General features: G+C 59.0%; 1 protein-coding gene across 1 annotated transcript; it reads left to right on the top strand.

Annotated features, from left to right (window-relative positions):
• Positions 1–460: 460 nt before the first annotated feature.
• Positions 461–24,014, top strand: PPM1F (protein phosphatase, Mg2+/Mn2+ dependent 1F). The gene is made up of 8 exons (XM_057527151.1): positions 461–539; positions 5,349–5,591; positions 10,521–10,642; positions 14,242–14,444; positions 14,970–15,158; positions 17,189–17,332; positions 19,280–19,373; positions 20,532–24,014. Exons 2-8 carry the CDS (start codon positions 5,350–5,352, stop codon positions 20,837–20,839), a joined length of 1,302 nt encoding a protein of 433 aa, XP_057383134.1. The 5' UTR covers positions 461–539; position 5,349; the 3' UTR covers positions 20,840–24,014.
• Positions 24,015–24,706: the final 692 nt, after the last annotated feature.

Here is a 24,706-nt window from a genome sequence, read left to right as displayed (position 1 = left end):
TTGAAGGTGGGAGGGGCCATGAGCCAAGGGGCGGGGCAGTTAGAAGCTGAAAAAGGAGGGAGAACGTTCTCCCCTAGAGCCCCCAGAAAGGAAGGCACCCTGATGACCCTTGAACTAGCCCATTGAGACCTTATGGGCTTCTGATCTCCAGACCTGTAGATATTAAATGTGTGTGAGTTTGTGGCCATTGGAAGCTAACTGTCCCTAAAAGTGTCGTGGGCCCTGGGCAGTGTGGGCTCGCATCCCTGTTCTGCTGCTAACCGTCTGTTGACTGCGCAAGTTGCCTAATTTCTGGGCACCGCCCCATCTACACAGCCACCACAGGTAGAGACCTGCCGCAATGGCCGGGATGCAGGCCGCAGGTGCACTCGCCCGGCGAGTGGGGCCGCCGGCGCGCGCAGCGGGCCGCCAGGGGGCAGCAGAGGCCGGCCCCGCCTGCCTGGGCCCGACTGCGCCTGCGCGGCGCCCGCGGCGGCCGGACGGGAAGTGGGCGGGGCCGGCTAGGAGCTGCTAGAGGGCGCCGGGCGGCCGAGTGGCAGGTGAGGACCGTGGGGACCCAGGGTGCCGCGGGGCGCGGGTGGTGGGCTGACGGCGCCGGGGGAGGCTCCGGCGGCGGCGCCAGGGGTGCAGGGGCGGGTTGGGGAGCTGGGGAGGCCGAGATGGGGAGCCGCGAGGGGCTGGGAGCCGAGTGGGGGCTGCAGAGCGGGGGCGGCAGCCGGGACCCGGGGAGCCCGGGGTGGGCCTGGGGGCTGCGTGCCCAGGGTGCAGCGGTGGGGTTTGGGCCCGCGGGGGTGTGGCCGAGCCGGGGGGCCGAGGGCCGTGAAGCAGGATGGGGTGCTGAGGGTTGACGCGCCCCCATTGCTTGGAGTTCCTCCTTCCCTTCCGCCCCAACGGGAGCATCTGGTCGGGCCCCTGCCCAGACCCTTACCCCAGAAGCCCCCGCACCTTTGCCGGACTGCAGCTCTGCCCCAGCGCCTCCACCCCTGGCCTGCCCCCACCCGGCCCTACCCCAAGCGTATTTAAGGTGTTTTAGTTAAAGCCAGTGCTTGGGCTACAGCAGCTTTAGCGAGACGCGTATGAGATTGAACCTCCGGTAGGGAGGCCATGGCTCCAGCAGTGCAGCTGTGTGACTTCAGGCAAGCCCCTTAGCCTCTCTGTGCAACAGGGAGATATGGCAGCTGATTGTAGGGATTTTAGTGCAGGGCTTAACATAGTGGGGCCTAGTCAGTGGTGATGGACTCCTCCCCGCAGCCTTCCACTCAGCTGGACACATGTCTTGAGTGACACGTCCTGAGTGACACATCCTAATGACATTCCTGGCACGAGTTCTGTGGGTGAGTTGTGCTCCCACCATGGGAGATAGAACATGAAGCTCACTGCTGGCTTTTGTGCCATATCCGGCCTATTGTCACAGCTCACTCTTCCTCCTGCAACTGAGCTGGAAGTGACAAAGGCGTGGGAAGACCCCACCTGATTCTGGCTTTGCCATTTCCTGCCTGTGTGGCCTCAGGTTGCTGACCTTCCCTGAGTCTGTTTCTTTATTGCAACCTGGCTGAGTCCAACAGCGTGTACTCAGCATAGTTGTGAGAGGTAAACAGGATGCAGACCACTCTGCAAACCTCCACACGTTCATTCCTAGAATTCCTTTGCGATATGGCCTAAAGCCAGCCCTGTCCTTAGGACCTGTTTGCTGCCCACCACCTTCAGCAGACTGTCTTAGCTTCCTCTTTCAAGGGGCCAGGCCTCAGGCTGCACCTCCCAGCTCACACCATCCACAGGGGGGTGTTGGGAGGAGGCCAACATCTTCCCTCTGCCCACACGTGCCAGCAGCTGTGCACAAAGGGGCCTTGCACGGAGGGCCGTGGTACAGCCGAGAGACCGGGTGTGGGAGTACAGCTTATAATATTGTGAGAAGTCAAGCCTGTAAAAAGTGGCATTTGCACGACAATGTGAACGTGCTTAATGCAGCAGAACTGTACACTTAAAAGGGTAGAATGATAAATTGTATGTTATGTATAGTTTACCATAAGTGTTTTAAAAAGAAAAAAAATACATATGTGGGAAAAGATCTGGAAGGGTTTCTGCCATACTCTTCCCAGTGTTTGTTTATGAATGAAGGAATAAGGCTCTCTACTTGCAGAAAAACGTTTAACTGTGAATAGATATTTTTGTAACAGTGATGCAGTTTCCCTTCCTAAAGACTGCTGTTTCTCTCTTCACTCCTGTTCTGAAATCAAACAGGACTTGACAAGTATCTTGTCCATACCGCCGAGAAAAACACAGTTGTACAAACACACATTGGTTGAGCTTCGAAGTCAAACGGTTAAACTGGAGGATAATAAATATTTTAAATGGAAAAAAAAAATGGGCTTTTACAAGTCAGATGCGAGCAGAAGTACTATAGAGCCGTGAAAACGGCTGTGCCCCAGGTGTGGGGATTTCAGCAGAGGCAGGGCCGGAGCTCTCAGGGCTGCACCTGGGCGATGGGCACAGAAATGAAAGAGGGGCCTGGGAGCGGCCAGCCCCAGGGTCGGCAGCCCATGAGGGGTGGGCAGGGTTCCGTCCAGTTAGCAGCCGGGCTCTGCAGTCCCACCTTGGCCTGACTGGGACCCTGGCTGGGTAACTTGGCCCTTTCGCTGACGCCCTGCCTGAAAGGTGAGGGTAATAACACGGGGTATTGGGGGGGGGGTGTAAGAAGAGGTGGCAAGGGAAGTGCGCTCAGAGGGTGGCGGCCCTGCAGTCCCCTGGCGGGTATTAGCTGCAGCACCGTTATTCCTGCTGATGAGCAGTGCAGAGGGGCGTCGTTCCAGGAGCTGGAGGACCTGGCCTCGGGCCACATTTGGCCAGACCGGTGGAGCAGGTGGCAGTGGGGGCTGGCGGCCCAGTGTCCCTCCCACGGCCCCCCCAAGGTCCTCATGCAGGATCTCCCCCGCATCCCCGCCGCAGCCTCTCACCAGCTCCCTGGTCAGGACCCCCACACCAGGCCCAGCTCCACCGCATCCCCCCATCCCACTGCCTGCCTGCTGGCCTCCGTCCTTCCTGACCAGCTCCTCAGTTGGTCCTGGGAGAGCTCAGGGCTATGGTCCTGCCCTTGCCCCTCCTAACCCTCCCAGGGCTGCCTCTGGGCCCCTTTGGGCAGAAATTTCTCCCTCCCGCCGTCATCTCGGGCCCCAGGCTCATATCAGCTGGGGTAGGTCACAGATCCAGGAGCTGGTTGAGAAGAAGATGGCAAGGAAGGAAGTTACTCTTGTCCCTTACCTCAGCTGGCCCCAGAGAAGGAAAGCCATGTCCCGGCTCATTTCCTGGCCCTTTGTTCTGCCAGGCTATGCGAAAACAAGCCTGGTAGGTCCTGGTGACGCCCACCTGTCCAGCAAAGGCGGGGCTGGGCCAGGCCATGAAAGTAGCAGCCCGCACCCCTCAGGTGCAGTCATGCCTGGGCATGGGGCAGTGGGCACAGGGGCACAGCGGAGACCAGGCCTTGATGCTGCAGAGGGGAGGGGTTCCCAACCCCCAGAGAAACAGACTCACAGGACTGGGGTCCAGGCCCAAGGAACAGCATCCCAAGGCTGGGAGGCAAGAAGGAGGCCCCTGCATCCCAAAAAAACCCCACCACCATCAGCGAGGTTGAAGGTGAAGGGCCTGAAGGGCCTGAATTCGGTGCTTTACTTTCGGCTGTGGGCCCTCCCATGCGCCCAGGGAGGTCAGTGAGCACCATTTGACCCCAATCACGTATCTAATGAGCGTGCTTTGGGCCACCAGCGATATCAGGGCCTCGAGTATTTGTTTGGACTCAATTGCAGGGGAGCTGGGGCCAGTGTTGCCTAGGGCAGCTCTGCATCACTCACATTTCTCTCCTCTATGCAACAGGCCAGAGCATTTCACAGGCAGAAGAGGCAGCTTGGCCTCTTTCCCTGCCCAAGGGTGTCTGAGCTTCCTGGGAAGTTCACGCCACCTTCCTGTTGTTTATCGTTGGCTCAGGCCGGCCTGGCTGCCTCCTCCCCGCCCTTACCACCCCCACGGCGCCCGGCCCGGCCCCCCATCTCACAGTCTCAAACCCTCGTGTTTATAACGCGGTGTCTGGCTTGCTCTCACGTGATTGTTCTTTATCTTATGTCCTTCATTTGTTTCCCTGTTTGTTTTTTGCGGCCTGGAGCTGTGTTGTGTAACTCACTTGTGAGCAGACAGGAGGGATGGCCATGAGTGGGAGCCTGTTCCCAGAACCTTCCATCACAAGCGCCCCAGTTTCTGTGTTATTCATGTGTGTCTACTTCAAGAAATTAACTTCCAATTTTCCTCTCTGACAGATGAGAGAGGTTTTGTGTTTCTTTCTTTCTTTGGCCGTGCCACATGGCTTGTGGGATCTTAGTTCCCCAACCAGGGATCAAACCCAGGCCCCAGCAGTGAAAGCGCCGACTCCTAACCACTGGACCTCCAGGGAATTCCCTCTTTCTTAATTTACCTCCCTTTACGCTTCACTCTTTGCCCTCCAGACCCTCCACTGATGACACATCTTGCTTCCCCTTCCCCTTCGCACCCGTGCCTGCTTGTCTGCTGTGTCCTGTCTCTGTTCTTCCAGGAGACTTGTGCTGAGTTAGGAGCTCTGATCCTTAGTGGGCAGTGAGCCCCCTGTATCCCCCATCCTCCAGCCCATTTGAAGCCCAGGACAGTCGGGGCGTTTGTGGACGTGGACAAACCTTTTAAGCCTCAGGAGGCCTGGGACTCCTCCTGAGAGGACTTGTAAGGCTTGACCATGTCCCAAAGGCCCTGACTCTCCTGGGTTAACCTTTTGCTTCCCTCCTGCCCACACGCCCTCTGTACGATGACCCTGCCACCGTGCCATCAGGTAGCCCTGCCCCCCTCTGGGCATGACTTCCAGGCTCCCAGGCCCAGTGGCATCACCTCCTCACCTCCCTGCTGCCCAGGTCCGGGGTCAGGTGGAACCCCTGCTCTGGCCGTATCCACCTGCCTCCATGGGCTGGCCCTGGGTCCCTCTCCTGCCTGCCTCTGGCCACACCGGCCGTCCTCTGACAGGAACATGCCTTCCTCCTCCTTCAGGACATCCCTCTGCCCCGGGCTCTGTCTCCTGAAGCCACTTCTCTGGGCTCCCCTGCACCCACCAGTCCCCTCTCAGGGTTGTCCCTCCCACGTGGGCCCCGGAACTGTGTGTGAGGCCCAGTGGCCCCGCTCTTCTGCCTGGAGCCCCGGGCTTGGTGCCGCCCCTGCCCCTCAATGCTTCAACGGGAAGCAGAGAAAGTGAGGCACTCAGCGCTGTAGGGCGAGGGTGCGCTTACCCACAGCTCAGGGTGCCGATCGACTGTATTCTTGCCAACCCTCACGTCTCTCCCCAGAATGAAGACCAACGACCCGGCAGCAGCCCCCCGGGATGCTCTGGGCATGGCCTCGGGAACCCCACAGCAGAATAGCCAGAAGGCAGAGGAGAACCCCAGCTTCCTGGACGTGCTCCTCCGCGACTTCCCAGCCCCGCTGGGCCCGGAGAGCCCTTTGCCGTGGAAGGTCCCAGGGACGATGCTGAGCCAGGAGGAGGTGGAAGGCGAGCTGGCTGAGCTGGCCATGGGCTTCCTGAGCAGCAGGTGAGCGGTGTGGGTGCCGGGACAGGGGCCCAGGATGGAAGGGGGAGGGGAGCACAGGGCACGACCCTGACCCTGGCTGCCTTCACCCCCTGCCTTCCGCTCCTGCTGACTTCGGTCTGCACAGAACTCCCCTGCCAGCCCCGTGGGTTTCCCAGGGCTGCCACCGCCAAGCGCCACAGACCAGGCAGCTTAGAGCAATAGAAGTGCCCCGTCTCACTGTCCTGGGGGCCGGAAGTCAGGGCCGCTCCAGGCCTTCCTCTTAGCTTCTGGTGTCGCCTGGTCCTGAGTGTGCCCTGGCCTGTAGACACATCACCCCAGACTGGCTGTTGTTGTCACCAGGCGTCCTCCTTGTCTGTCTGTGTTTCTCGTCTTCTTGTAAGGACACTAGTCCTTTTGGATTAGGGGCCCTGCTCCTGTGTGACCTCATCTTCTACCTGCCAAGACCCTAATCCCAAACAAGGTCACGTCCTGAGCCACTGGGTTAGGACTTCAGCGGACCTTTCCGGGGGACACAGTTCAACCCCTGATGGGTGCTAGCGGTAGGTCCCATTTCTATCCTGTCTCGCAGTCAGGGAGGCAGAGGCTAAGAGACTGGCCTGAGGCCTGGCAGTCCCCTGGCCACCAAGACCTGAGAGGTGGTGGCACTGTCCCCGTTTCACAGGCCGTGAAGACAAGGTTCAGAGAGGGACACGACCAGCTTGGCAGGTGTCGGGGGAGCCGTGCGCCACCAGCAGCCACAAGGGAGGCTCGTGGATGAGGGCTGGTGGGTCACTCGGCCCCTGTGAACCTCGTCCCTCCCCAGGGGCCGCACCCACCAGCCCTAGTCACTGGGTTACCCCTTGTGCTGGGACACGCCCCGGCCTCTGCGGTGGCGTTCCGTGTCCCCGAGTGCTCTTTCTTCGTGGCAGGTCAGCCCCACCCTCTCGCACCCCCGGGGCACCTGCTTGGTGGGACCCGAGGCCCCGTAACAGTCAGCAATGGGAACGTAAAGGCTGCGGGCCCACTCCAGGGCCGCGTCCGTGGAGCTCGGGGGAAATGCCGGTGACCTGTCCCTCGGTGTGGTGTGTGCAGAGGGCGATGCGGGCTGCTTTGTTTTGCTTTGGGAAAATATTTCAGAGGCAGGTGGCATAAAACAGATCAGTGGAGCCGAGCGGGCCTGGGGCCTGACGAGGCCACGTTGGCAGTCTGGGTGCTGGATATGGGAGAGACGAGGGGCTGGGAGCGCAGAGGAGGGAGGGCCTGGCGCCCACCAGGCACCACAGTGGCACTTGGGGGACAGAAGGAACATTGAGGGGCCCTGAATCCCCAGCACCCACTGGGCAGGGCTGGTGCCCCTGCCAGGCATGAAGAGGGCGAGAGGACCTTCTTGCAGGCAGGGCCTTGGGGGGTGAGTTTAGTTATGGGGAAGGGCGAGTGCCTCAAGTTTCCCCCTCAAGTAGGGGGAAACTCTCAAGGTAGAGCGGGGCCCCTCAAGGCTGAGCAGTGGGTGAGGCTGGGGGGTGGGGAGAGCGCCAGGCCCTGAGCACAGGGGGTGACTGAGCTCCCGTTAATTAGCAGATAACATAGCAGGCCTGAGACCATCGGTGATCGGCAAGAGGCCAGGGTTCACAGCCCCAGAGCCTGAGGCTGACAGGGGTGGTGCAGGTGGGCTCCCATGGCCCCTGTAGGCCCCCCATGAATCCACCTTGAAGGATTTTTTTTTTTTCTTCTGGTTCCACCGCACGGCTTGCGGGATCTTAGTTCCCTGACCAGGAATCGAACCTGGGCCCTCGACAGTGCAAGCACAGTCTTAACCAGCCATGGAATTCCCAACCTTGAAGGATGTTAAAACGTGGTATTTTAAAGCCTCATATTTTCCAGCCATTTTAATGGATTTATTTTTGTCACAGTATTTCTTTACTGTGTAGACACGTGTCACACGTCTACGCACGTCTGGCGGTCAAGGCCCCTACCCGCATGTCCCAGCAGCTCGTGTGCAGGCTCTTGGCTATCCAGGCCCGAATGTGTTGGTCCGCAGGGTTTTTCGGGTTGTAAATGGAATCCTGCGTGAGACTGTCCAGAAGTCAGATCACGAGGTTGGGGCTGTGGTGATTTACCTCCAATCCTCCCCTTGTGGTCAGCAGTCACCTCTCAGGTCCCTAAGTGGTGCGTCCCTGACACTGTAGCCACTGATGTGCGTTTTCATTTCTGCTTCTAGACTGGAGGCTCCTTGGAAACCCCAAGGTGGCCAGATAAGAGCGGTTCTTATTTCTTGGGTACCTAGTCCTGGTCTCCGAGGCATCGCTGGCATCTTTAGGGGCCTCGGGGCGCCGGGCATCACCCCTGGATGAGACGGGAGGGCAGCCAGGAAGCCAGGCTGGGGCCCACATCCAGGCATTGTCCGCTCCCCATGGCCGGAAGCCACCTCCCTGCCCCCAGTGCCGGGAGCAGAGGTGCACTTCTCCCCGCCCTGAAAAAGGAAATCCCAGAGGCTGGCAGGAAATCCCCACACGGCAGAGGAACGCACTTCTCATGACTTGGCTGGTTGTTTTTCTTTTTTTTTTTTAATTAATTAATTAATTTTTATTTTTGGCTGTTTTGGGTCTTTGTTGCTGCGCGCGGGCTTTCTCTAGTTCCGGCAAGCAGGGGCTACTCTTCATTGCGGTGCTGGGGCTTCTCATTGTGGTTGCTTCTCTTGTTGCGGAGCATGGGCTCTAGGCGCGCAGGCTTCAGTAGTTGTGGCGCATGGACTTAGTTGCTCTGCGGCATGTGGGATCTTCCCGGACCAGGGCTCGAACCCGTGTCCCCTGCATTGGCAGGTGGATTCTTAACCACTGCGCCACCAGGGAAGTCCATGGCTGGTTGTTTTTTAAAGGCAGGTCCAGAGGCTGCTCCCCTGAGTCACTATCTCATTTTAAAAAATGACAGATTCATCCCAGTAGATCCCTAAGGCCATCTGTAGACACACACCAGGGACGCCCAGAGGGATGTGCCCACCCACCCGGCCCAGCCTTCAGGGACAGGCCAGGATGCAGGATGAGTCCTAGAGGCTGCAGGGACAGCTGGGGGATGGAGCCACCCCTTATACTCGGGGAGCCAGGGGCCTTCGTGGCTGGAGCGGGCCCCCGAGGCTGGGGGCTAGGCGGGCAGGCCCTGGAGCCTGTGGAAAGAATTTCCTATAATGCTTCCCACTGGCCTCAGTGTCTCCACCCCCTGACCTCCCGGAGCTGCCTAGTGTCCCTCTTGTCCTGTACTGGAGGCTTCCCATCCCCCTTGTTTGCTTTCCCACTCCTGCCTGCGCTGACCCTCAGCTCTGCTCTGCACAGCCTGTCTGACCTTGGAAGCAGCCATCGAGGTCTTGCTTCCCAGACTCGGCCCCAGGTGGCACCCCTGGGGTCACCCCACTTCTCCAGCTGTTCCGGCCGCTCTCTGCCCCACCCCTTTCATCCACCCAGACCACGTGCCCACTGGCCACAGGCCTCTTGACCTCAGTGGAACCTGAGACTCACTGCGGACCCGCCCGGTCCCCTGCCCAATGCCTGCTCTGTCCCCTCCCATCCACTGCCAGGCCCACCCTCCAAGATGAGGCCAGGAGGTCTAAAAAAGCCCAATTGCAAGATGGGAATAAAGATGCAGACTTACTAGCGAATGGAGTTGAGGACACAGGGAGGGAGAAGGGTAAGCTGGGACAAAGTGAGAGAGTGGCATGGACATATATACACTACCAAATGTAAAATAGATAGCCAGTGAGAAGCAGCCACATAGCACAGGGAGATCAGCTCGGTGCTTTGTGACCACCTAGAGGGGTGGGATTGGGAGGGTGGGAGGGAGGGAGACGCAAGAGGGAAGAGATATGGGGATATATGTGTATGTATAGCTGATTCGCTTTGTTATAAAGCAGAAGCTGACACACCATTGTAAAGCAATTATACTCCAATAAAGATGTTAAAAAAAATGCAGTGTATGCAAAGTGCAGTAAAGCAAAGCACAATAATCAAAGTGCAAAAAAAATAAAATAAAAATTAAAAAGCCCAATTGGATCATATCATGTCTCTCTTCAAGCCACACCAAGGTCATGCTGCCTCCCCAGGTTCCCCTTCACCAGCTGTCCCAACAGCCTGCCTTGCCCAGGGACCCCCTGGGCTGCACACAGCCTGATCTTCCAGACACTGCCCATGGGTCCCGTGATCCCTGGATTCCTTTCCTGGGGCGTACGTGACAAAGCACCACTGGGCTGGGCAGCTTAAACAACAGAACCGTATTGTCTTAGGATTCTGGAGGCTGGAGGTCCCAGAGCAGAATGTTGGCTGGGCTGGTCCCTCTGGCGGTTGCTGGAGGTCCTCGGCTATAGGCTCAGTCTTCACCTTCACAGGGCATATCCCTGTGGGTCTCTGTCTGAATTTCCACTTTCGATAAGAATACCAGCATTACTGCATTAGGGGCCCAGCCTACTCCAGTGGGACCTCATTTTAACTCATTGTATCTGCAGCGACCCTGTTTCCAAGTAAGGTCACATTCTGAAGCACTGGGGGTTAGAACTGTAACATACACATTTTGGGAGACACAGTTCAGCTTATAGGAATCCCCAACCCCCAAGGGTCCCCAGCTGGTATTGGGGACCAGGAGCTGGTATAAGGCTGGACGTCGGGCAGTTTGGCCTGGCCACTGAGGCCAACAGAGGCAGCTCGCACGTCTGTGACTCCCCCTCCCCACCAGCCCCAGTGAGGGCCCCATAAATGGTACTGCGTGGATGGCCATCCAGCTGCACGAGGACCAGAGGCCGAGCTGCCTGTCGTGGGTGCACGTGGAGTGTGAGCGGTCACCGCTACCTCTGGAAGGGCCTCTGGGAGCAGAAAGGGGCTGGGGGTCTCTGCCTGGAGTGTGGGGCAGGCTCTGGGGTGCTGGATCCTGCTGAAAAGCCAGCCCCTCACTCCGGGTTCGTGCCCCCAGGAGCGCTCCGCCGCCACTTGCTGCCTGCCTGGCCCACGAGGCAGTTTCCCAGCTGCTGCAGACGGACCTTTCTGAGTTCAGGAAGTTGCCGGAGCAGGAGGAGGAGGAGGCCCCTGTGACCCGTGAGTTCTCCCTCTTGGGGCCCTGGGCTTATTGGGCAACACTCTCCAGCCAGATGGGGGCCAGGCTGCAGGGGAGCGTCAGGGCTCACCTGGCCCCCCTTTCCTTTCCCGTTTTGCTGGCAGACAGGGAGGTTGTGGGCAGCGCCGGGCTCATGTGCTCACGACAGGGTGGCAGAGCCCAGATGCGGGGAGAGACCTCCCCAGCGTGGAGCCAGCGGCGTGAGCGCCGCAGTCCGGGAGACAAACAGCCCTGTCCCGGCTCACACAGGAGGAGCCCGAGGTGCCAACGGGCCTCACCCACACGCTCTTCCACTTCAGCGGGTGACAAGTGGGTGGTGATGCGGGAGCCAGTCCTGGGGTCCAGTGGTAGAAAACCCAGAGCTCGGGCCGTGTCTCAGCTGATCCAGGTTGGGACCCTTGTCAGGTGGAGACTCCAGGGTCCCTGAGAGCCTGGGGAGGCGCCACAGAGGCCTGTGTCCTGCTCCTGGGACAGCAGTCAGCGGCCAGAGGAGCCCAGGATGGGAATGAGCCTCGGATCAGGCAGGGCCCTTGTTTTGCAGGCCTTTCTGTCCCTTTCCTAGTAGTTCCTTCCAACTGTATTCCATCCAAAAGTCGGTTCACGTTGGACCAGAACTGCAGAGAGCGAGGGCCTGTGGGCCAGGCCCTGGCAGAGTGTTGGGTGAGCCCCGCCTGAGCAGGGTCTCAGTTCCTCCACGCTGCTGGAGAAGGTGCGGGGCTGTGGGCCTGTCGGGATGCAGAGAAGCAGGGTGGGTCCTGGGGTCCAGCCCTGGGTGGGGGGTGGCGAGGGCAGCCGGAGCCTCAGCAGATTTCCCCTCCTTTGCCATTTCCTATTGGACTGTGTTGCTTTATTATTGTTTGTTTTTTAATTGAGACATAATTGACTTGTAACTGTGTAATTTAAGTGCACAATGTGTCCAGTCGGTCCATTTATGCATTGCAGATGGTTACCTGACACCTCCACCACTCACGTAATTACTATCCAGTTATGTCCCTTTAAACTCAGCATTAATGCCACATGGAGCGCAGAGCCAGGAGGGGGGGACACACGTGGCCTCGCCCCCACCCTGTTCTTTGGCTCCCCGCCCGGCTGCATTCCAGCCCAGCCCAGCGCCGAATTCCTGCCCTGAGGCTGTGCGGGTGACAGACCGCCTTTGTCCTCTGCAGAGCCTGCTGCCCTCGAGGCCCGCAAAGGGGTGCCCTGCCAGCCCCGCCCACCTCCAGCGGGAAGTCAGCGCCACCTGCTGGCGGGAAGGAACTGCGCGGCTGACACCCTAGAGCCAGGCCTGGGGGCTCTGCGGGCTGGGGAAGGGGAAGGACATCTTGGCCGGCCCTGCCCTCCAAGCAGGCCTGGGCCCGCCGCCCTCAACGGTTCACCCCTGTCATGGGAGTAGAACACAGTCAAATCAGTCTCTCGAAGCCATTCTTGCAAAACTGGCATCACTCGGGTGTTATAATAATCACTGCCCTGGGACTTCCCTGGTGGTCCAGTGGTAAAGAATCTGCCTTCCAATGTAGGGGACACAGGTTCGATCCCTGGTCAGGGAACTAAGATCCCACATGCCGCGGGGCAACTAAGCCCGAGCGCCACAACTACTGAGCTCATGCGCCTCAGTGAGAGAACCCACACGCCCTGGAGCCCACGCACCACAACTGGAGAGAAAACCTACACGCCACAACTAGAGAGAAGCCTGCGCACCGCAACAAAAGATCCCGCATGCCGCAACTAAGACCCAACACAGATAAAAATTAATTAATTTTTTTAAAAAAAGAATCAACTCCTGAGGGCGGAGGTGTGACTGAGACCTCTGTGTGGCCGGGCAGGTGGAGCTTCCAACAACCCCGCCCTGCCCCAGCGAGCAGTTCCCTTGAGCGGCCTGGGGAGTCTGTGGGCCGAGGTCCTCCTTCCTGCCCTCAAGGGGAGGGGATTAGGCCCCATTCTCGAAGGGAGAAGTAGCAAAGCATTTATGGACGAATTTTAAAACCAGCTCCTGGTTGTAGTGGAATATGGGAAAAGCACAAAAAAGTGTCCTTAAGGAAAAGCCTCAGCCACAGACCCAGCCCTGCGGATGCCCACTGCTGACCTTATGGGGTTTATGCCTTTCCCGCCTCTTCTGGGCCCAAGCGGGTCGAAGGCTTTTCACGTTCTCATGATCAAACCATATGTGTAATTTCCTCTCTTTCTTTTTTTTTCACATTTTTTCTTTAAACTTTTTTTTTTTAATAAATTTATTTATTTATTTATTTATTTATTTATTTATTTATTTATTTATTTATTTTTGGCTGTGTTGGGTCTTTGTTTCTGTGCAAGGGCTTTCTCCAGTTGCGGCAAGCGGGGGCCACTCTTCATCGTGGTGCGCGGGCCTCTCACTGTCGCGGCCTCTCCTGTCGCGGAGCACAGGCTCCAGACGCGCAGGCTCAGTAGTTGTAGCTCACGGGCCTAGCCGCTCTGCGGCATGTGGGATCTTCCCGGACCGGGGCACAAACCCATGTCCCCTGCACTGGCAGGCGGATTCCTAACCACTGCGCCACCAGGGAAGCCCCACATTTTTTCTTAATATCAATTTTTTTTAATGTCATGACATGAGCATCTCATATGCTTGCAGAGTCTATTTCTGTTTCACCCTTTAACTTTTTAAAATTAAACTCAGATAACCGTGGCCTCGCGTGCGGTTGTGAGAAATAACAGTGAGGGACCCCCTGCATCTTTATCCTGTTTCCCCCAATGGTAACATCTCGAAAACTAGTGAAATATCATGACTAGGATCATGACGTAATCTCATCCCACAAGGATGTCATGTTACCTTTATGGCTACCCTAATACCCCTTCCCCACCCTAACCCCTGACAGCCACCCATCTCTGTAATCTTGTCGTTTCAAGGATGCATATAAATGGAATCACACGGGATTGGCTTTTTTCACTGAGCATGGTTCCCTGAGATTCGCCCAGGTCTCTGTGTGTCAGTAGCTCTTTCCTTCCTTCCTGTGAGCACTGTTCGGGGTGCGATGTTTGGGAGTTTATCGTTCATCTGTTAAAGGATGTCTGGCCTGATTCCATCTTTTGGCTGTTGCAGATAACACTTCTGGGACCACCGGGCGCATGTCTCACGTGAACTAGTCTCCATTTCTCTGGGATTCGAGCCCCAGGGTGCAATTGCTGGGCCGAATGGCAGTTACGTGTTTAGTTGTGAAAAATAGCAGCTTAATTCATCGCCGGGAGAACAAACCATAATTTACTCTGTTGTTAGACGTATATTATTTCTAATTAATACACAATTATAAATGATTCTGTACTTGTTTTTAAATTATCTTTGCATATCCGGCTCTTTCCTTGGGGTGGGCTCCTGTGAGGGGCGTGGCCTCGCCATGTTGGGGGGGGGTGGTGTTCCTTGTGTGTGTTGCTAAACCAGACACTTCTCATGCTGATGACACAGGCTGTCCGCGCGGTTTCTTAGGCTGCTGTGCTCAGGAGGCCCTGGGCGGCGACGGGCTACAGGGGCCACGGGAAGGGCATGGAGAGTGGGGAGCCCCCAAGGGCCTGCGGTGGCGCTTCCCTAACAGCCCCCTGTCCTGCCCCTCAGTGCTGGATGCTGTGGGCCTGGCGCGGAGCCTCTTTGACCGGCTCTGGGAAGTGTGCAGCCAGTGGCAGAAGCAGGTGCCCGTGACTGCCCGGGTCCCGCAGCGGCAGTGGCTGGTCTCCGTGCACGCCATCCGCAACGCCCGCCGCAGGATGGAGGACCGGCACGTGTGCCTCCCTGCCTTCAACCTGCTCTTTGGCCTATCGGTGAGTGCTCTGCCTGGGCAGGGAGGGCCGGGCGGGAAGGGAGAGTCTGCAAGGTCGGGGGAGGACCCTGGGTGCCGAGCGGGGCTGCCAGCTGGAGCCGAGACAGGAGGGATGACCACGGCTGCCGTCAGGGGGCCAGGTCCCAGCACTCCTGGGCCTGGGCAGCCCCCAGCCCCTGGCTTTCCCGGCTGAGGGGCTAAGGAACAGGAGGCCCCAGCACCACATGCACCTGGACCCCTGCTTGCTGAGCCTGCTCTCCCCACCCACTGGGAGCCACCTGGCACCTCTCCCCTCATCCCATGCTCCCCCCAGCTGGGCCCAGAGCATAAGTTGAGGCTCCCGAGGGTCATCCTCTCCCAGACCCCCCGACGTAGCCTGTCCAGTGGTGGAAACCGTGCTGTCCTGCCACACCCTGTCCCAGAAGTGCCCATCTCCACCCCCCCAGACCAGAGTCTCTGGCTAGGTTGCAGCCTCAGTCAGGCCCAGGGCCGGCAGGACTGTGACCCCCACCACGCTCCCCCGCAGGACTCTGTGGACCGTGCCTACTTTGCCGTGTTCGATGGGCACGGAGGGGTGGATGCCGCGAGGTACGCATCTGTGCACGTGCACGCTGTCGCTGCCCACCGACCGGAGCTGCCCACTGACCCCACGGGGGCCCTGCGAGCAGCCTTCCGCTGCACCGATGAGATGTTCCTTTGGAAAGCCAGGCGAGAGGTGAGAACCGCAGTGGGGCCAGAGGGGCCAGGCCTCGCAGAGGGAAGGAAGCCGAAGTGGCTGGTGCTGGCAGAAGGCCCTCGCTCAACCCTGCTGGCAGTCGTGTCCTTTCACTCGTGCCTGGAAGGGGGCTTGAATAGAAGCAGTGTGAGGCTGCCCCCGCTCCAGCAGAGGGTGTGAGGGCCTTACGGGGAAGGGCAGCTTGTCTTAAAATGCACCCAGGATTTCCTCCTAATCAGGTACATTGGGATGACAGATGCAGAGGCATCTGCCTTGTGGTTCCCAAGAGGAGATGCCACCCCACGCAGGGCCACACAGGGAGCACCAGGGTCAGCCAGGAGGCCAAGAGAGAGGAAAGCGTGGCCCCAAGGCTTCAACGTGACCTCCGTAGGCAGGCACGTCACAAGCTGAGGACCAGATGGTTTGAATAAGCCTGACAGGCTCTGGGCTACGGGGTGGTCCCCAGCCATCCAGGCCAGGGAGATGTTGGCCTGGCAAGGGACCAAGGAGGCGGCTGAGGACATGGGCTCAGACCACCTGGCTTGTGCAGAAAAGGCACACTCCCTGGCGAGACATTTGCTCTCTTTAAGAATTAGCCCTGGGAGGGGTACTTTCTTCAGGATTCAGAAGGCCCTTGATTTGTCTAAACGTCGTAAAGTACAGAAAACAAAACAGCACCGATACAGGCAGACCTCTGAGATCTTGCGGGTTTGGTTCCAGACCACCTTTGTAACGTGCATATTGGGATAAAGCAAGTCACATGAATGTTTTGGTTTCCCAGTGCAGATAAAACCTAAGTTTACATTGTACCCTCATCTATAAGCGTACAGCAGAATTACGTCTAAAACAACACATGTACTGTAAAAAACACCTTATTGCTAAAAAATGTTAGCCATCATCTGAGCCTTCGAGTCATGATCTTTTTGCAGTAGGAACATCAAAGATGACTGATCACAGATCACCATGAAAGAGAATAATAATAATGAAAAAGTTTGAAATATCGCAGGAGTTACCAAAATGTGGCACAGAGACAGGAAGTGAGCAAATGCTGTTGGAAAAATGGTGACGATAAACTTGCTCGAGGCAGGGTTGCCACAAACCTTCAATTTGTGAAAAATGCACCATCGTCGAAGGGCAATAATGGGAAGCAGCAACACGTGGTCCACCTGATGCTCCCCACCCCCCAAACACCACCCCCTGGGCAGGTCTCTCTAGGCTGCTGGTGTCGGCAGTTACCGCGATGAGGCGTTTGTTTCTGAAAGAAGAAAGGACGCATCCGGTCCCTCTGTGACCCTACTGCCCACTGAACCTCACCTCGGAACCTCGGGGGTGCTCCTAGCAGGGTGGATACTAAGATCGTGTCCCTTTCTGAGATGGAGAAACAGGCCCAGAGAGCTCAGGCCTGGCCCCATCGACAAGGCTCAGGAGGAGACGTGGTGGGGGCAGGAGGCACTGTCATCAGATGCTCTGAACACAGACCTCACCAGAATCAACAAGGCTGGATTTGAATCTAAACAGAAAACCTTCCAGGTCTAAGACTGTGAGGTGGGAGCCCAGCCACCCCGGAGCTCAGGGCCGCTGCTCATAGTCAAGAAAGGAGTCTCTGAAGCAGAGGTGTTTAGCTTAGGCTATATTATTAAAAACACCTTTGCCGACACGTAATTAACATACAAGAGACTCCACTTGTCCAAAGAGTACCGTCTGGTAGGTTTTGGCATGTGTCTATGCCCGTGTGCCCCTCACCATGGTAACATGTATTTATCACCCCCAAAGTTTCTTCTGTCTTTGGTCATCCCCGCCCCCACCCCACTGCTCCCCAGACACCCACCTGTCTGCTTTCTGACACCGTGAAACAGAATCTGCTCTGCTGACTTGATGTAAATGCCCCTTTCCTGCTGCGTGGTCCCTGCGTGCGTCGGTCTGTTCCTGTTTCCCTCTGAGCGCTGTTCCGGGGTCAGTGTCTGGCCAGCATGGGGCGTGTGCCTGTGGCGGCCTCGCCATCTTCACCCATGTGCGCCCTCTCCCTGCAGCGGCTGCAGAGCGGCACTACAGGGGTGTGCGCGCTCATCGCCGGGAGCACCCTGCACGTGGCCTGGCTCGGGGACTCCCAGGTGGTCCTGGTGCAGCAGGGGCAGGTGGTGAAGCTGATGGAGCCACACAGACCTGAGCGGCAGGTAAGGGGCCCCCGGGCAGGCAGGCGGTCAGGGGCACTAGGACGTAAAGGAGACCTGGACCATCTTCCCAGGAAACTCCTGGTGCTCCTCCAGGGGAGGGCTCCCCGCCTGACTCAAGTGGCTGGGGGTCCCATAACGCTTGGGGCTTTAGCTGGCAGGAATCCCGCGTGAGCCATTCCTGTCACAGCAACATGGAGCCCAGAGCTGTGGGGGAGAGCTGGGCCCTCTGCCCAGCAGGCAGCGCAGTAAGTGGAGTTAACGGGCAGGGTCCTCTCCTGCACACAGGTGGGGAGTGGTCAGCCACCTGGGCTGTGGGGGAGGAGGTGACGCTGAGTCGGAGCTGGAAGGGACCAGACTTGGGGCTGAGAGCTGCAGGGCATGGACAAGCTGCTGGGAGATGCGGAAATGAGAGGGAAGGAGGCAGAGCTGGATCCCAAGGCAGGTGGGGGCCCAGCAGGCCAGGCCTGGAGTCCAGGAGAGAGCAGGTTAAGCCAGGACCGGCCACTGAGGCACTCACGGCCGCTGCTCCTGGGGCAGGAGGCACTTTGTAAAGAATCTGATGGCTTCTGGAATGATCGGACCAGCGGAGGGCAAGCTGAGGCCTGGGTCACAAAGACACCACTGTAGTCGCTGGCCAGCTGTGGGGAGGACCTGCCTGTCAAGTCAGGAGGGACAGAGAAGAGGGAGGCCAGGCTTTGGGATGGGGAGCCAGAGAGGCCTTGGGCCTCTAAGAGGGTGGTGATGCCTTTGGTCTGAGGGCCGGGGAGCTCGGGGAGCTTTGGGTCTGAGGGCTGGGATGTTCCCTGGGAGTGCAGGGGCTGGCGGGACACCCCGTGAAGACTGGAGGGGCTGGGGATATGGGCCCGGGGGCCACGCGTGGAGCTGCAGGGTCTGCAGTGGGGAGGGTGTGGCAGGAGACTGGGCGAGTCCCATCAGAGGTAGGGGGGAAGCAGGAGAGCGCAGCCCTGTGGCAGGGAGCATAGGAGGAACGGCCACCTGCCTGGGCAGCGCACAGGTGAGCCACTCAGCCCCTCAGCCCTGGGCGAGTGGGCAGGAGGTGGGGCTGGTGAGAGGAAGCAGTGGGCAGGGAGCCTTGCTGAGCCAAGCCGCTGGGAACCCACCCACCGGCCACCAGCTCTGGGCTTGCCCTTGGGGAAGCTGTTTCGGGCAGGTGGGAAGGATGAGGTGAGAGGGCAGCCGAGGTGGTGGGTGTCCCAGGAGACAGGAGGTGAAGATAGGGGTGCCCCGAGCCCCAGGATGCCCCAGCCTTGTACAGGTGAGGTAACAGAGGTGGGAGCCACAGGGGAGGGCACGGGGCAATGGGGTTTTGCTCCAGCACAGACGCTGTGTTACCGCCCTTCAGGCAGCAGGCTCACGTCTGGGAAACCTCTCCTTCGGGGGAGTTTATAGGACCGAATGGTTTTTAGGACTCATGGCTAGACCAGGCCTCTGTGCTGTCCTCTTAGGCCTGGAGCACCGTCGTCCTTTGTGGAGCTGGACAGCGCCTGGATGGGGGTAGGGGTGGGGTGAGAAGGACAAGAACGCAGGGGCACAGGGCTCGTCCAGGGCCTGGTTCAGGTTTCATCTAGCCCTTTAGAGTGGCTGCAGGTACACATGCTTGGTCCATTGAGGGAGGCACAGCATCCCCACCTGGACCCCAGGGCTCTGGCTCTTTCTGCTGCCGTGAGCATTTCCTGGACCCCGAAAGGCTGCTCGGGGACTGGCCGTCAGTCTTCGTTGGCACCATCACCTGCTTAGCCATTCCTGCATCTTTGGGATGATTTAGGTTGTTCATCATTTCTCACTGCCTCACTAAGGCTTCCCTTGGGCGTTGATCAAAGCCGCGGCTCCCAGTGCTGCCGTGGAACCAGCTGGTCTCCCCTTGGGCAGCGCGGGCGCCCCATCGGCACACGCGGCCTGCCCGGCCCACCCTGGCTGTCTCCGCAGGACGAGAAGGACCGCATCGAGGCACTGGGTGGCTTCGTGTCCCACATGGACTGCTGGAGGGTCAACGGGACCCTGGCCGTCTCCAGAGCCATCGGTAAGGAGGTGCGGGGGGTGGGAGGGGGCCCCAGGGCCCGGGACTGTGCTCACCGGGCGGTCTGGGAATGCAGCCTCACCTGCTCATCAGTCAGATTGCAAAAGGGCTCTGGTGAATCCAGAGCACAGGTGTAGCCACCTTGGAAACTTGCATCCTGCACAGATAATTGCAGCTTAAGTTATATTCATTAAAACAGTTTCTGAGAAAGATCTAAGAGGAAACCCTTGGCAGTTACTGTATGTGCTAAAGGTAATTTTTAATAGACAGTCTATAAATGAGGCTCACCCTCCCCTACCCACCTTTCACGCTGATGATTCTTTTTTCTATCTTAAAAAAAAAAGTGAGAAAAACGGCACCCCCTCCCCCACCCTGTCTTCTCCTGTGGCTGCCGGGCCTTGGTCTGGGGCTCAGACCTCCCTCCAGGGCTGAGAAATCGCTCCCTTCCTGCTCCCCCACCACACACTGAGATGTGGCCCCGGCCCCTCCAAGCCTCCTGAAATGCTCTGTGCTTCTTGACACACATGGTGCCTTCCTTACAGCTGGACCCCAGGAGGTGGCCCACGTGGAGGCCAGGAAGGGTCAGGCTCCTTCCAAGGGGACCGGGACTGGAGAGGGGACCACTGGGCAGCTCCGTGTCAGGGAGCAACATGTCTGGCTCGTGCCCTGGGGAGAAGTGGGCCACAGCGGGGGAGGAGGACCAGCGGGAAGCCCTCAGGGGAGGCCTGAGCAGGAGAGAAGCCCAGGGCAGGATCGGGCGAGGCTGTGCCCTGTTCTCTCCTGCGATAGGGGGTTGGGAGAGGGTGCATGGGAGGCAGAGCTAGCATCCCGACTCGGCTGAGGCGCCCATTGGGTGCGCAGGGAGCGCAGGGACTGGGGAGGGCCAGGGCCACACCCGGACAGCATCCTCGGCCTGTGTCCCCTCTGAAGTGAGACAGCTCTTGTAGGGGGCTGCCCTTGTCCCTGCTGGGTTCTGACTCTGCCCGCGGGGACACAGGGCAAGTCTGTCGCATCGCCCTGCTCTGTTCCTTTGGAGCACTTGGCACCCTGCGAAGCTACCTTTTCACCCTGTGTTGGAGGCAGGGTGGCCACAGGCAGGCCAGGGCCTGGGGAGGGGACAGCAGCAGGGGCGTGGCCCTCACGATTCTCTCCCGCGCCCAGGGGACGTCTTCCAGAAGCCCTACGTGTCTGGGGAGGCGGACACGGCCTCGCAGGAGCTGACGGGGTCCGAGGACTACCTGCTGCTGGCCTGCGATGGCTTCTTCGACGTGGTCCCCCACCAGGAGGTGGCCGGCCTCGTGCGGAGCCACCTGGTCGGGCAGCAGGGCAGCGGGCTGCGCGTGGCTGAGGAGCTGGTGGCTGCCGCCCGGGAGCGGGGCTCCCACGACAACATCACGGTCATGGTGGTCTTCCTCCGGGACCCCCGAGACCTGCTGGAGCCAGAGACTGATGCTGTGCCGAGAAGCTAGGAGGTCTGGGCCCCCCCACCCCCATGATCCTCCCCCGCGGATGCCTTAGGACACGGCAGGAGGTGGGCAGGCGACACCACCCACGGCCTCTGGCCCTGCTTGCGTCACCCCATCCTGGTGGATGCCAGGGGCATCGCCTGCTCACAGCAGACGGGGGTGACAGTGGGATGGCAGGATGTCCAAAGGAAGCCCAAGAAGGAGACCTCACAGAGGAGAAGGGGCCCAGGAAGTGGACAGGCTCTGGGCCCCATCGGGCAGGGGTGGGACCAGAGGCTATAGGCAGCGGCCACAGCCAAACCAAAGACACTGGGCATGCTCGCAGGGTAGCAGGACTCTGTGTGTGGGACCTTTGGGCAGAACCAGGAGCCGCAGACATTTTCCAGTGCCCTGGGTGTCCAGCAAAGTTTTCCCATCCGCCCCTCACTGCCCGTTACTGGGAGGGCTTGTATGGACCGATGTTCCTGGCTGGTCCTGGTGCCCAGCAGGTCCTGGCCAAGCCAAGTGGCTTCCCAAGTGGGGAGGGTGGCCTCATGGGGAAGGGGGCCGGCGCCAGGGGTCTGATCTGCGGTGCCCACCAGTGACCTCCCTGGTTCCCGCTCACCCCTCGTGCACCAGGGAGGGAACGCTCAGACAAAGACACGTGTGTCTTGTTTGTGGTTTTTTTTTTCCGGGGAAAAGTCTAATTCAGAAGCAGTATTTCAGGTTTTGTCCTTGTTCTGTCAGTGCCAATAGGACCCGTTGTGTCATATAACTTAAGCAGAGCTCAGCACTTATTTTATTCCTTAGAAAACTTAAGAATTGCTTTTTTTTTTTTTTTGAGAAACTTCTTTTGCAGTATTACTGGATTTTTTCCCCTAAATCAGGATTGAAACACACACTTTTCCAGATGGTGTAAATAAGCCATTCAAGTGCCTTAAACAGCTAGCTTTAGGCAAGGCTGGAACTGCCGGGCCTGTGACTGGTTCCGATAGCACGTTTCAGTTTTTTCAAAAGCAGGATTTGTTTTGTCAGAATGGTATAATTTTGGCCAGAATTCTTCCCGGAAGAGTTTTCTGCCTTTGTGATGCACCGATGAGAACGTGGGCTGGGCCTCGGGGCTCCAGAGTCGGGGTGACTGTGGCCCTGCCTCTCACGTCTCTGACTGGACCCCAGGCTGAGGGACTGAGCTCTGCCAGTGGGCGGGTCCTTGCTGCTGTTTGGAATGTTCCAGAAGGTCATGTGTGTTGGTAGTTGAACTGGTTTCAACAGGAAACACACCTAAAGGGCTCTGCAAGGCCGAGGCAGCCTGAGGGTCTCCGGCTGTGTTTGGAGGCAGGGGGGATGCCACTGGGAGTCTGTCCTTCTCTGCCTGTGGGTGGCGGCCTCTGCTGCCTTGCTTTGCCCGCAGCCCACCTGCCTGCTGGCTCCCATTGAGTGGGTATAGGGTTGGAAGCACAGGGCCGGGCAAGGGCTCCAGGCAGAGGTCAGGGCCCAGGGAGAGGGGTACCTGGTGGGAGGACCTGGGCTTCCTGTGGTGGGCAGGCTGCCACAGGCAGAGGCCGGCAGGTCTGGGAAGGTCAGTGGGTGGCTTAGCTGAGGCTTTAGAGGATGTCACTGAGGGGGCGTGGCGCCGGGTCCCTGAGGCTGCAGGGTCCCATGGAGGCGGTCAGAGTCCACCTGCAGTAGCAGGGCCCAGGACAGGCTGTGCAGGGCGCACCCTGATCCCGGCTGCACTGAGGGAGCCTCTGCCCCCCTCACCCAGGGAAGGGAGGGCGGTGAGAGCCCCTCCTAAGGCCAGTCCCCAGGAAGCAGGGGGATGCCACCTGCAGGCTCAGCGTTTCCCCCCCACCCCGTCCCAGCAGGGATGAAGCGGCTGAGACCACGTGCTCAGGGGCTCCTGGTAGAAAGCATCTTTAGCATGGTCACAATTCAGAGAGCAGCTTTGGTGGCCCAGTGACCAGGGGTTGCTCTGGCTAACCTGAATGCCCCGCCTTCTGGGAGCCAGAGGCCCCCTCGTCGGCCCCTCCCAGGACAGGGATCAGCCAGCCCTCAGGTTGGGGTGGGGGCCTGAGGGAGCCCTGCCTCGTGCACCGCCTGGGCACAGAGCCATCCTCCCCTCTGGACTGGACACCTTCAGCCTCTGCGAGTCCTGGCCCACTTCCTCTTCGGGTCATAGTCCCAAGAGGGCCACTAGCCAGGGACACTGGTCTGGAAACCTTGGTTGCCTCCTCAAGCCCCAGCTTTGTCACTCGGTCATTATCTTTGTGCATCCCTGGGCCTCAGTGTCCCCTCTGTACTGAGTCTGTTGCACTGAGTCTGTGCAGCCGCCACTGGAATTCTGGAGGTGCTGGGCAAACCGGGGCATCTTGGGGCGATGCTGCCAGGACTAAGGGCCCCTCCCCCCCCAGCAGGGAGGGGTGATTAAGTATTATTAGTATCTATTCTTAACAGTAAGTGGGCTGGGGAAGAATCAAGCTACTGATGCCAGGGCCTTCCTTATATGGAAAACAAAAGCCAGAGCTATTGAGCCCTGCTTTCACAGGTGGGGCTGCTCCCAGGCAGCAGGGGTGGGGGAGGCCCAGGAGAGGGGCCAGCACCAGTGCCGAAATCCCAGGGGGAAACGCGGCCTCCCTGACCCAGCCCATCCTCAGCATCCAGGACTAGGAACTGGTGTGTTTCAGGGGGAAGAGCGACGGGGGGCAGGCCTCACAGGAGAAGCACAGGCTGTCTGTCTGGGGTCCTGGGTCACCTAGCGACCCCTGTCCTCCTTGGGCCATCATGTGGCCCCCCCCCCCATTGCCCCTTCCCCTGCAGCTAGAGTTCCACCGTGGACTCAGGTGTCCTGGCCACGTCTGCAGTATTCAGAGGGTGGGGGTACAGCTGCGCTGCTCCTGGGCCTGGCCCCGACCCGAGCCAAATGGAGACCAAGTGGGCCTTTGCAGAATGAGCTATTGGGTTTGATTCTGGCTGCAGCCCCAAGCGGGCAGCCCCGGAGGCCTGCGCTCTTCCCCGAGGCTCCACAGCTTTGCCAAATGCACCTGCGGCCTTGCAGGGTTTATCCGTGCACATCTTGGTGCGCTTCCTGGAAGTGGTGTTCTGTGCGAGGAGGTCTTGTTCCCAGACAGGGTGGCTGTTTCCCCATCCAAGGGACAAGTCCCAGGGGCCTCTGTGCTTGCGTCAATAAACCATAAGCTCTGAACCCCACCCCCGAGTCCCGAGTCTTGCCTTCTTCTCTGGCCTCCTCGCTCCTGGTCCCTGGCGACCAGGGTGTGTTTGGAAGCTGTTGGGGGATCATCTACCAATCTTGCAAAGCGAGCAGATGATTCGGGAGAGCGCTGCCGGCCTGCAGCCCCTCTGGCCCACCAGCCAGCCTGGTTCCCGTCCCTGGGAGCCCGCCAGCACTAGCAGCAGGAAAGCTGTTCACTGCGAGCCTCTTCCAGGGGTGACAAGAGGGGGGTCAGGGGACTTCCCTGGTGGTCCAGTGGTTAAGAATCCGCCTTCCAACGCAGGGGACGTGGGTTCAATCCCTGGTTGGGAAAATAAGACCCCACATGCCGTGGGGCAACTAAGCCCACGCACTCTAGAGCCCGCGTACCACAACTAGAGAGAAGCCCGCGTGCTGCAACTAAGACCCGATGCAGCCAAAAATAAATACTTTTTTTAGAAAAGTGGGGAGGGTCAGGCCCCTGGGGAGCCTGCAGGAGTCCTCAGTGGCCCAGGGACTCTGAGGATGGAGACCCTCCCCCTCACACTCAGACAGGAGGTCCCCTGCGCTCTGGCTGAGCTCAGATCTCAAGGGAACGTGGGAAACATCAAAAATGCCTGTACGCGGGGACTGCTGAGCCACGGCGCCGAAATGCTGCCTGAACTCCCCAAGACAGGGGCAGG

Source organism: Balaenoptera acutorostrata, chromosome 13 (genome assembly GCF_949987535.1).
Source record: "Balaenoptera acutorostrata chromosome 13, mBalAcu1.1, whole genome shotgun sequence".
Taxonomy (NCBI): domain Eukaryota; kingdom Metazoa; phylum Chordata; class Mammalia; order Artiodactyla; family Balaenopteridae; genus Balaenoptera; species Balaenoptera acutorostrata.
The sequence above is the reverse complement of the archived record's forward strand: the minus strand, read 5'-3'. Positions and strand labels throughout refer to the sequence as shown.